The sequence below is a fragment of the Rhinolophus hipposideros genome, assembly GCF_964194185.1.
Source record: "Rhinolophus hipposideros genome assembly, chromosome: 15".
Classification (NCBI taxonomy): domain Eukaryota; kingdom Metazoa; phylum Chordata; class Mammalia; order Chiroptera; family Rhinolophidae; genus Rhinolophus; species Rhinolophus hipposideros.
Genome location: NC_138061.1, coordinates 27,647,496 through 27,660,031, shown reverse-complemented (window position 1 = coordinate 27,660,031; position 12,536 = coordinate 27,647,496). Strand labels below are relative to the sequence as shown.

The following is a 12,536-nucleotide window of genomic DNA, read 5'->3' as shown; positions in this document are numbered from 1 at the left end:
CCTGCCTCCAGACCTCTTTTTACATAAGACAAAAATAAACTCCTATCATGGTCATCCCTACCTGTTCAGATTTTCTGTGACATGCAACTCAACATAATTTCTACATTTACTGTAGTGATTGATTCAGGACAGTTTAATAAGTGTGAGACTTAGGACTTCTTTGTGCTCGAGGTGGGAGGATAACATTTCTTGATTCCACCCCAGCACCCAAAACTAGCTTAAGCAAAACACAACAAAAAAAAGAAAAAAAAGAAAAAAACGGGAATTATTGAACTGAGAATTAAATCTAGGGGATTCTAGGCACCGATGGAACTAGGTGAGCAGTCTCTATATATCCCGTGGCTCCCTTTCCTCTGGGGGTGGGGGGGTTCTTCTTACATAGGCTCTCAGTATATGGAAGGATGGATACCATCAGCTGCACACCTCCTTGAGACCTAGAGTTTATAACGTCAGAGAAATATTAATAGTTTATTTTTCCTAATAAGCACAGTAAAAATTCAATTCCAGTAGCATGCTGTTTAGCCAAGTTTAAATCACATGCCCAGCCCTGAAACAATCGCTATAAGTGAGGGAACCGAGTACTCTGACTTATCAGGCCCAAGTCACAAGACCACCACTAAGCATAGTGAGGCGGGGAAGATCAGCATCCCTCCCTGAATCACAGAGACTGAGCAGAATCACTGCAAATGGGACATGGTCCCATAAAATAAGGGATATAGAGCAGACAAATAACCCCTTATGATCTAGTCCTTGGCTGCCCATCCTTCTTTCTACACGAATGATTTTAGAAACGCCCCTATAATGTATGTATATACTGTGTCATTGAGACACTTTTGGCTGCAAGTAACAGAAAACTTATGTTATTTTTTTAACATAACGCATTTAACATAACATGCGCAGCTCAGTGGCCCATGTGCGGATCGAACCGGCAACCTTGGTGTTATTAGCACCACGCTCTAACCGACTACCCACAGAAAACTTAAACCCAAGTAAACTCGGGTTGATAAATAAGAACCTTTGCTATCTTTGCTATCTACATAATATCCCAGAATTTTTTTTTATCCCCTCTTAGTGGGAAGGTGGGAGCTTCAGGATTGGTTGGGTCAGTAGCCGGTGTTATCAGGAGTTAGCGACCAGGAAAAGGAAGTAGACCAGGATCACAGGAGAGGTTTCAGAATAAAAAGCCCCCTTCCTTTAGGAAAAGCCAATAAGTAGTGGCAGACTGCCTAGGTGGGGATACTTGTGAGGCTATGGCTGCCTCTTGGCCCTCTTTGGGGGATCTATTCACTTTTGGTGGAAAAACAGGGAACACTGATAGTCTCTGTAGAAAAGGACTAAGGCTGAGGTTGTTGGATAGGAAAAATCGCCTTATTGGGTAACAGCTTTACCTGTGTTTTCTAGACCAAACCCCATCCCCATTCCTTGCCCTAAGAAGGGTGGTTTCAGGTGAGATCATACCATCAGGCATCTGGGATATAATACCTTCCCATTTACCCACACGAACCTCTGCCCAAACTGGCATATTCACTGCTCGCCAGACTTCTCTATCATCCCCCCCCCCCGGATGTTTGCTTGCACCAGTCCCCTGCCTGAATGGTCTGCCCACTCCTTCCTCCTATGACCCGTCTCAGAGCCCAGATCCAGGCCTGCCTCCTCAGTGGAGTCTTCCCCAAAGGCCCCAAGGGTCACTTTCTATTTTAGATTCCAGGGGCATTTGTTGTCTGGTTGGGAGCTGATTGTGGTATTTGCCATACAGTTTCAGGCAGGACTTTGTTTATTGCCTTTTCAGGCAAGCTATGCCAGAATTCCCCATTCAGAGGACAGGGCAGGCAGGGTAACTTGCCAGACCATGTAAGGGTTTGGATGAGAGGTAGAGTTTAGAACCAGCCTGGGAACATGTTCCACACGACACCATAAAATTCTTGTGCTCATAAAACATCCTCAGAGGATAAACATGTAAGTGAGTGCTTGTTTCCTTGGAAGGGCCCCCATGAGACAAGAAATCTTTCAACTGCAGACTGTCAGGCACCCCAGGGACCCCAACAACAGGAGCTGGACGGAAGGAGGGAGGTGAGGGGTTAGAGGTGTCAATGAAACAGGCGACCCTGAGACAAAGGGGCTGGCAGGGAGGGTGAAAGCAAACGAAGGACGCCGGCTGTGGCGACCCGTCTGGGGACTGTGAGCACCGGCACATGGCATGCTCGTGGCAATCACATCCCCGACTTCAGACCATCGCTCTGCTTTCAGTCCTCAACTCTGGAGCCTCATCGCCGCATTTCCTCTCCTCCCTCCCAGTCCGAGTCCTTCCCCGGGGGATCTGCCTGGGCTGCTTCCACTGACACTGCTGAGGTGGAGGGCCAGGCTGTCTCCCCACCAGCTTCTAGAGAAGGCACAATGTGTAAAAGCGGGGCTGGGAGGGTCACAGGGGACGGAAAAGGAAAAAGGGGGTAACGGTCAATGGGGGAGAAAACTTTAATCCTGAACACAGGCTTTTCATACGAACTTTATTTTTTAAAAAGGGGAAAAGAATCCAAAGTATTAAAATAATCCTCTAATTTTGTTTTGGAAGGACAGGATGACAAAATAATTCATATAAAAATTTCAAGTGTAATTGCTGTCGATACTTCATCCTGAAACTCACACCTGTGTGCAGTTTCAGGTTCCAGCTACATCACGGATCTCCTGGACCCAGAGAGGCTGCACGCATCTGGAATGCTTATATTTACTCCACAAATAAATATAAAAGGTTGATCTTACCAGCGGAAATGATTCAGTCCATTTCTGAATTCAGTGACTGTTTCTGATGAGAATGCTAAAAGAGCTGTCCCTCTTCTAAATTCCAAATCTTTCCTTTTCGAAGATAACTACGAGTGTGAAAGAAAGGAAATGTGGAAAGACTTGTTAGGTATGGCTGGTCCTAGTACCAACCAAATGCCACGGGAGACTTGACCTCATTGAGGCGATAGAAAGGTCAGAAGGGGCCCTTTGCCATCGCCTGGTGTGTGGGGAAACCGCACCTTTCTGTTTCTATAGGTGCAGGGAACAGGACCGAGCAAAGTCCCAAGCTGTAGCAAGTATGCAAAGTTCCTATCGTCAGCAATTATTTTCTACATTAACAAAACAGAACAGGGTGAGCTGGAAGGCAAGCCCTTAGCCATGACTAATGCTGCCAATCTGAACCCAGAAGCATGTAGGTATACTTTCCACCAGGCAGACCCTTCCCGGAAGTGGGAGACCAGACTTGGCTCATCCCGAGATTCTTAAGCCAAGTCTAACTGAAGATCTCCAGAACAGTCCAGTTCTTCTCTGCATGCTTTCAGTTGGTGTTTCTCTGAGGAACAGGGAGGTTCTCGTGAAGGTATTTTAAACTTCCATGCTCGGAGAAATCTGAGACCACGTGGTCCTGCCCTCGCAGCAGCCACTTAGTAGTAAGTAGTCCCTCGAGTCCTACTGGTCCCCGGGCATGGATTCGTGATGTACTGATTCCCACTTCAGCTCCTGTGAAAAAGCATGGAGGAGGATGTGGCTTTTCCCGGCCTCTGCTTTCTGACCGCCTACCAGCTCCATGACTCCTCTTTCTCTTCATTTGGTGCCCTTTCTCCCTGCCAACTCCTGACCCATCCTCCCCAGGCCAGCTTGAGATGCACTGTCCCCATAAATGTGTCCGCTTAGTCGCTATAAATCATGATAAGCCCCCTTCTTCTAATGAAGCACAACGTGTGGGCTTCCCTTTTGTACTTTATCCCCAATGTATTCTGACAACGCTAGAAGTGCTCCAATACCTGTTCAGTGTCTGGACTGTGTACCATAATTTGACATTTGGGCATTTTTTTGAGATGTACAACAATTCTCAGCACATCTCTTTTTGAGATGTGCCCCAGAATTCTTAGCACACAGGCACTCATTAGACAGCTACTGAACACCTGAAAGAGTACTATTCATTTCCCATCCCTCTTGCTCCAGGCTCAAGTGCAGGGACATCAGGGGTTTTCCTGGGTCTGCCTCGGTGTTCTGCACCATATACAGTGGAGGCAGGGGTCCCTCGTTCATCACAATTTTACTGAGCACCTATTATGTATCAGGCTCGGGGGATAAAGTGGTGAATAATCGATATAGATCCTGTTTTCATGGAGCTTTTTCTCTTGTGGGCAAGACAGCCAATGTACAGTTCAGCAAGTAATTTCGTGTGGTGAATGAGTGTACATGAAAGGATGAACGGTGCTGTGACAGAGTGTGTGGGGAGGGTGGCTACCACACTGGACAGCGTAGTCAGGGAGCATCTCTCTGAGGAGGTGCCGTTCCACTGACACTTGACCAATGAGGAGCTAGCTGGGGGAGGGGTGGGTGGAAAGACACTGCAGGCAGAGAAAAGAGCAAGGAAAAGACCTGAGTGGGGATGAGCTTGAGGCAGTGGTTGGCAAAGGCAAGTAGAGTGATGACCAGATTCACATCTTGGTTTAATAATAGAGAAACCACATGACTTTGGACACGTTGGCTAACCATCTCTTATGCTTCAGTATTTCATTGAAAAAAAAATGAGGAAAACAATAGAATCCATTATGTAGAAGTAAGTGAAATACTGCATGTGATGCACGTGACACGGTGCTGGGAATATAGTAAATGCTCAATAAGTATTAGCTGTCACTATTCATGCCTTTCACAGGAATTTAACTTAAGTTTGAGCTGCTCTGAGGAGGGGATGGAAAGACAATGGCATGGCGTTAGCTCTCCTCCCCCCATCTCGGACTTTCACTTGAATGCTGGGCACCTCAGCCCTTAAACATATGCTGCTATTTGTTCTTCAAGAACGTGGAACACAAAGATCAGTGCAAGTGATGTGATAATTAAATCAAACACCCAACATAATAGAAACAGGGAATCAAAAATAAAGTGTCTAATGACTAAAAATAACTGAGTTAAAATTCCCTTCAATAATCTTTAACAATTCAGTGAGAACTATTTCTCTAGGCAGATTACTTATTCAAAAGTTCAGAGGGATTAAAATCTTTCAAGGGGTTGAAACACTTCTCGGATGTGTCATAAATGCTTTATTGGAGCTTTATAGAATGGTAATCCTGAAAACCAGAGAAGACGGTCTAAAAAATCCCTCTGCTCTTGGGCATGGAGATTTTGTTATTAATGATGGAGGGGAAAGAATGCTGTTTTTCTGAAGCTTTTTATTTCAGTCTGCTTTAGAAGTAAACCTTGCACCTCTGGGCCTACCTGTTTGTTTCTGATGCTGACACTTAATCCCAGCATAGGTCCTAATGCCTTCTTTCGTCCTATCCTCATGGGGAATTCCTAGCTCTGAGGCAATCTGGCTCTGTGTCTACAGAAATGTCTGCAATGGCAGTGCTTTCAAGGGACATTGGCATGAACACCTGTCACAGCCTGGGTATGGAGACATGTGGTCTGCCCATACAATGATGGGAGTCCTGGCTTTGGACTTGCACAAATTTGGGTCTGCATGCCAGTTGCATGACTTTAGGCAAGTTACTTCGCTTCTCTCAATCTCAGTTTCCCCATCTATGAAAAAAGAAGAGTTGCTCCCTTCGTAACATCTGAAATGCACAGAGCACAGGACTTCTACCAGCTCATGGTAGCTACTGTGTTTCCACCAAAAATAAGCCTAGCCGAACCATCAGCTCTAATGCGTCTTTTGGAGCAAAAATTAATATAAGACCCAGTCTTATTTTAATATAAGATCCAGTCTTATATTATGTAAGACCAGGTATAATATAATATAATAAATATAATACCGGGTCTCCTATAATAAGTATCATTATTCTCTCTCATAAACCCACCGTCCCACAATTCTGTCTCTATCATCTTGATCAAGCATGTGACCATAAAGGAGAGTTGTCTCCTCTACCCTCACCATGCTCCTTGGACCACACAGTGATTCACAAGGGACGTCTTCCTCCCAGGACCTGAGTCCTTCTTACCCAGTCCGAAGCGGTAACCATCAGAGAAGCGAGTGCTGGCGTTCCAGAACACACAGGCACTATCTACGTGCTGGAGGAAGAACTCTGCTGTTTGCTCTGCAGCACAGAGAAGAAACTGAGTTAGGATGACCCACAGAGAACACCCCTGCTTCCAGCCACTCACCAGTGACTGACTGGGGCAGGGTCTAGGCCACTGAGGAGTTTCTCCACATATTAAAGATTCCCCACATACGAAGATTTGTGAGAAATCTAAAGAGGAAGAAGGCAAACCAGCTTCATCAGTTGCTGCTGTGGAAGGAGCAGTGGCCTGGCAAAGACTGGGTTGCAATCCAGACCTCCCCTTGCAGATATACTCTTGGCGCTACAATGGCCTGTGTATACTATCTATTTATAAGCTACGGAGCCAGGATGCCTAAGTCTGAGCTCCAATGCTACACCCACTAGCTGGGTGGCCTGGGCAGGTTCTCGAACCTCTCGGCACCCGAGTCAAATGAGAATGACAACATTACCCAGCCCACAGGGCTGTGGAGAGGACGAAGTGGATTGATAGCCACAGAGCACTATCGCAGAGCCTAGCACATGGGGTGCTCCATAAATGTTAGCTGTTGCTATTGGTAGTGTTCTGATCCCCCGATAAACTGACTGCAATTCCTTGAGGGGGCCATCCTGACTTTCTTTGGAATGAATGAATGAATGACTCTGGAGAGTTGATTCTGCCCTTAACCTTCTGAGCCTTGCTTTCCTCAGCTCTAAAATGGGTTTCTTCCAACAACCTGGAAAGATTGCTGTATGGAGTAAATGAACACCTCTAACACAGAGCGCCATCTCTCTGTGGCTCATTGTCTCTCCCCCACCTCCACCCACGGGGCCACTGTGCCAATATAATGAGGTAATAGACGTGAAAGCACAGCTAACCAGCAAAGGTGACATCAGGCGTTACCATTCGTCTGCTCAGATTGTTTTCCTACAGACGAGGACAGGCTGAGAGGAAAGGAACCACTCAGAAATGAAGGCAGAAAACGCGAACACCACACGCCTGAAGCATTTGCACACTGACCATTCTCTGTGACGATGACATCTGTATGGGAGCTGCCGTACTTGTGAATGTGGTCGATGGCCTCCTGGACACTGTCCACCACTTCAATGCACAATTCCAGGTCGCCATACTCAGTTCGGAGGGACTTCACTTCAGAGGGGCTGAAGGTCAGATAGGAGGCGAACCTGGGGCCTGCGTGAATTTTCACCTGGAAAAGAGGAAGTCCAGGAGCAACACCATAAACACAGGTAAGTGTGCTCATACTTCTTCCTCCAGGACCAAACAGCAGTATGAGCCTGAAGATGACGAGCCCGCAGCTCCTGGGCTCCAGGGACACCTGAACTAGTCCCTGCCTTGCTTTCAGAGGCAGCCGCCCGCCCTCCATGATGGGATGCTCTGCTTCTGAACACGCTGACTGGCCACCTGCCAGCAATGGGCCCTCAGTAAAGCTGGAGCAGAGATTTCAGCAGGAGGCCTCTGAACGTTAAGAATGTGCAAGGCATTTAACGGGCTATCAACATAAACCCCTGACTGCTGGCATTTTACTAACACAAACACTTGACTATAAAAACCCCACTGCCTGCAGATAGAACCCAGGCACTGGACTCATACAAAGGGAGATGCCATGTACACATTTCTATTCCCTTCACCCTGGAGAAGTCCTATGAGTGCTTCAGAGGAAAATAGTACCCAGCGGGTAACCGCTTCAAATGGTGGTTACTTGTTACAGTTCCAACTTTGTCCTCTAGTCCTAGGTTCAGCTCAGCTCTAGCCTCTGAGGCTAATTCTGCTCCTGGTCAGAAGAATTTATGGAACCTGAGCCTGGTCACTGAGGGTCCCAGCAACAATTCTGATTCTACTTAGGCCCGGTTCTCAAGAGACCTCTCCAGGCAGCGTTTGTACCTTGATTCTTTGCGACCCCACTTGATTCTTTGGGACCCCACTTCCTCCAGGCCTGGCGTCCAACTATGTCCCTCAGGTACTGGAAACCCATCCCTAAGCCCCACCTCTGTGCAAGTCACCCTGCTGGTTGACTTCCTAGAGTACAAAGGTGCTGCATGAAGTACACATATTGACTCATTTTGATTTGGGGAATTTCAAGGCAACCTGGGGATGACTGAGGACAGAGTGGGTCTGTCTGAATCAGGAGTGGGGGTTTTATTCCTGGCGAATGGAGAACTTTCCTTGTGTCCGGTCCAGTCCAGTGTGGTACTTGCCACACAGAGGTATCTAATCAAACAGACCACAAGTGTAAAGGAACACAAGTGACTATGTGATCTAACTCTCTTTTAATTTGTGGGGTGCATTTTCATTTCCAAAACAACCCCTTCAGGTTCTCACTGGGACCATGCTACATTTGTAAGCTGATTGGAGCCTTCCTTTCCTGCAAAAGGACGGAAGGGAAGACACACGCCCAGGCCAAAGCAATCAAGGCCGACAGTCACTTGTTCTACGGCTGTGCTAGCTTGTATGATTCTGTGAGGGTGTGATGACATCAGATAGTAAAGCTTAAACTGTGTCCTGACGGAACATTTAATAGTCCACTTTTATGTGGAGAGCAGTCTATTTTCTTCCGATTAGGAATTTACAATTGAACAAACACTTATGTTGGAAATTTACTGGCGTTGGTTGTTTATAATCTTAATGGTAAGAAAATAATCTCAGAAAAAGAGGACATTATGGGTACAATTTGTTGACTCCCAAATATTACTGTATTAAGTACTTAATATTGGGAATTGAAGACATTTGTGGAGGGGTACATGCCATAAATTTTTGGTTTGAGAACATTTCTGCACAGTCTTTTCAAATCAAATCCAAACAGGAATGTGTATTCAGAAACATAAAGTTTAAACTATGCTGTCTGAATAAAGGTTGCCAGAAATAGTCCATTCAGTGGGCTGTCATGTGATCTGTCTTATCTTTGAACTCTGTTAGTACTTAACACATTCCATTTTGTAATGAAGCTATTTATGTGTGGGTTTCTTCCATCTACTACACTGTCAGAAGGCAGGGGGCATGTCTTACTCATCTCTGTGTACTTAGCACTGAAGTTTGTACATAGCAGATGCTCAAAAATATTGCTTCTCGGATTGCCTTAAATGGTATGGCAGCTGCTCCTGGTCTAATCCCACAGGCTTCTAAATCTCTACATGGAAGGCAGGAAGTGATGTATGAGTCCTGTGGACTTGTCTTACCTGTTCCACTCTCAACATATCAATGATCTGGTCAAACAGTGGTGTTCTCAGCAGATCGCGGTGGATTAACAGAGTCTCCAGAGCATTACAGGCAGCTGGATATTCACATTTAGAGTCTCTGACTGAAAGGAGGACAAAGAATTGTTTCTACTGACATGATCCAGAGCCACAGAGAATCTGACAAATATTTTTGCCCGTATAACAGGGGACCTCATCCAGCTCACCTAGTCTGGTGGCTTTATCGACACTGGCCTCTGAATCCACGTACATGTGGCAGATCCCTTCACTGTGCCCCATCACTGGAATCCCCTTAGCGGCTTTCTGAATGTCTCTGACCAGCTGGGAAGAGCCGCGTGGAATGATCAGATCTATCAATTTGTCTAGACGGCAAAGATCTTCCACTTCTTCTCTGGTATTCACCTAAAGAGGAAGGGAGTCAAAAGATAAAGAGGATATCTAACCTCACGAAACAGAGAAACAGCAACATCCCTTTTACAGATGAATGTCTGCACCTCCTGAGAACGAAATCAGGCACTATGAAAACTTGTTCCAAAACAAGATTAAGTCCCTGATCACGGGAACTGACATCATCCAGCAAATGCTTACCAAACACTGCACGTTAGGCACCAAGCTCTGCATGACAAACATGCAGGACTTGGTCCCTGCCCTCAAAGAGCTCAGTTTAATTGGGAAGATAGGAGGACACAACTAGCTATACACAGGGCAGGTAAGTTTTAACGTGTCAGAAGAGGTACAAAGTGCTATCCCTGGAAGTTAGAGGAGGCACCGATCATGCCAGGTGACGAGGACCCCAAGAAGTGGCTGCTCTGGTGGTCCTCCAGCCATGGCCTTAATGACATGTTGGGCCTTGCTAGGGAGTCATGGTTCTTCACAATTTCTGCTGAGACCCTGGGATGCTGACCAGACTGACTAAAGTGCTTGTGTCAGGACACAGATTATGGGCATCTTTTTGTCTTCTTCATTTTTAATTTTCCCCTATATATTCATGTTACTTGTAATAGAAATATCAATACACGTGTACAAAAATGTTCACAGCAACTTTAATCTGCATAGCCCCAAACTGGACACAACTCAAATGTTCATCAACAGAAGAAAGGATAAACTGTAGTAGTATCTACATGTAAATGGAATACCACACAGCTACTTAAAAGAAACTACTTCTAGAAGCAACAATGTGCATGAATCTCATGGACATAATAATGAACAAAAGAAATACAACATAAAAGAGTGTGTTTTATAATTCCATTTACATGAAGTTTAAGAATAGGCCAAGGAAACTGAATGTGAACAAAGTAAAACAAGTGGTTACCTGGTGGTGGGGGTGGGGCATACTGATTGGGAAGGGCGTATGGGAGCCTTCAGGGTGTTGGAAATGTTCTGTATCTTGACCTACCTGGTGGTTGTGTGTGTGTGTGTGTGTGTGTGTGTGTGTACACACATATGGACAAAATCATACTTGTTCACATAAGATTTACATACTTACTGTATGTACGTTATACATCAATAGAAGAAGGGGAGGGAAGAAACCTGTTGAATTAAGCTAGCATGTGGTAGAGCTGGGATTTGAATCCCTAAAATCTGTGTTTTTTCCACCCAGTATGTTTCCATAAGAAAAACCCAGATTCTTGTCAGTGAGCATGAAATGCAGCAGGTTTGCAGACATACTCTCAGCAGCCAACAGAATCCTCGAATGTTGGAATGAGTTGGCCTCAATAAAAAGAGAGAAGGATCTGGAGTCAGCCTAGGTCCAAATCTAAATCTACTATACAGACTATGTGATTCGGGGTGAGTTACTTAACCTCTGAGCCTTTTTTCCCATCTATAAAATGGGCCTAATAATTTATGGTATTTTTCTCATAGAGTTGTTGTGAGGATTAAGTGAGATAATGGGTGAAAAGTGCCTTGCCCATAATAGGTGCTGAATAAATTGTAGCTCTTACTACCTAGTTCAGAAACTCCATTTGACAGTTGAATGTGAGACAATGGTTAAAATAATGACCATAATAGTAACAACAGCACAGCCTCATACTTACATGCTGCATAATGGTTTATGACAAACTTGCATAACATTTTCCTCATCTTACATGGCCTAAATCATTCTGCCAGTGAGCAGGATGCAGGCCTCACACTCTAGGCCTGGTATTCCTGCTGCCCTGGGACCTAAAGAATAAAAGGTAACAGGCATTCCTGTAAATCAATAGTGCCAACACACAGCTGTATGAAAGTGGTCTTCCTAAGTCACTGAAGACCCACTGGGCCAAGGAAGCCCCTGGCACTGTCCAGCATACAGGCATACAGGCCCTGCTGCCCATAGACTCAAGGCTGCCCAGAGAAGTGGCTTGGCTTACACTGCTGCCACTCCAATCAAGGCTGCCCATAGAAGTGGCTTTGCTTTACATGGCCTAAGCTTTGCTTCAAATACCCAAAGACCTGACCTGGCCCCTCTGGGCTTGACTTGGCTCATTCCCAGGGACCTACCAACTGCACAGCCTCCTTGACTCCATGGATGGAGAGGGCCTCCTGGGTGAGGAGGTGAAGAATCCGGTTGCTATGTGCAGCCTCCTTCCCTCCTTTGAGTAACAAGCCATTACCACTTGCAATAGCCAAGGCTGCCACCTGCAGATCAAAGAAGACAGCAGTGAACCAAACGGAAAAAGCAATAATGTAATAGTAACCTTGGCACTCACTGAGCACTTTTTCTGTGCCACACACTGTGTTAATCACTTTATAAGGCCTATCCTGTTTCATCTTCACAACATTCTAGTGAATTAAGTACCTGTTTTATCCCCTGCTTTACAGGTAAGGACACTGAAGTCCAGAGAGTTTGGTGACTCCACTAGGTCACATAGCTTTTAAGTGACAGGCTAGGAGCCTTGACTCCAGAGCCAAACCACCTGGATCTTAGCAACTAAACTATATGGCTTCCTTTGCATCATTAGCAAAATAACCTGAGTTAAATGGCTAGGGTTATGTGACCCCCCTCCCCACTTTGGCCACAGTGGAGGACAGGGTGCTCAGCTGCCTCCTGACTCGTGCTGAGGCTGGGCAGTGTCTCTAGCTAATTGTTCTGAGTTTTAAATGCCTGGTGCCGGGAACCTGGAGAAGACTAGAGCTCCCGCCAGCCCCTGGACAGCTGTGGCAGGACTGCTGGGAAAGGTGCATAACTGTGAGGAGGAAAAGTAGGCCATTCAGCAGTCACCCTCTAAGAGGATTAGTCACCCTCTTAGAGCAAAGGACTAATGACACTGACCTGATCATCCAAGGCTGAAATTTAACTTCTGAATACTCTCGGGTGAATGAAAATCTTCCTGTTTTTGTAACGCAGTGAAAGAAACTTTA

At 45.7% G+C, this 12,536-nt stretch overlaps 1 protein-coding gene across 2 annotated transcripts in view; it reads right to left on the bottom strand.

The window, feature by feature from the left end:
• Positions 1–2,484: 2,484 nt before the first annotated feature.
• ALDH18A1 (aldehyde dehydrogenase 18 family member A1) overlaps positions 2,485–12,536 on the bottom strand; it is a 37,720-nt gene continuing 27,668 nt past the window's right edge. The window contains exons 13-18 of one of the 2 annotated variants that reach the window (XM_081074735.1): positions 11,676–11,813; positions 9,401–9,596; positions 9,177–9,298; positions 7,003–7,189; positions 5,946–6,041; positions 2,485–3,498 (exon numbers count right to left, since the gene is read on the bottom strand). In XM_081074735.1, coding sequence (XP_080930861.1) covers positions 3,317–3,498; positions 5,946–6,041; positions 7,003–7,189; positions 9,177–9,298; positions 9,401–9,596; positions 11,676–11,813 — 921 coding nt within the window. In that variant the 3' untranslated portion in view covers positions 2,485–3,316. The remainder of the gene's footprint in view (positions 3,499–5,945; positions 6,042–7,002; positions 7,190–9,176; positions 9,299–9,400; positions 9,597–11,675; positions 11,814–12,536) is intronic. The other variant, XM_081074734.1, reaches the window with a different exon arrangement.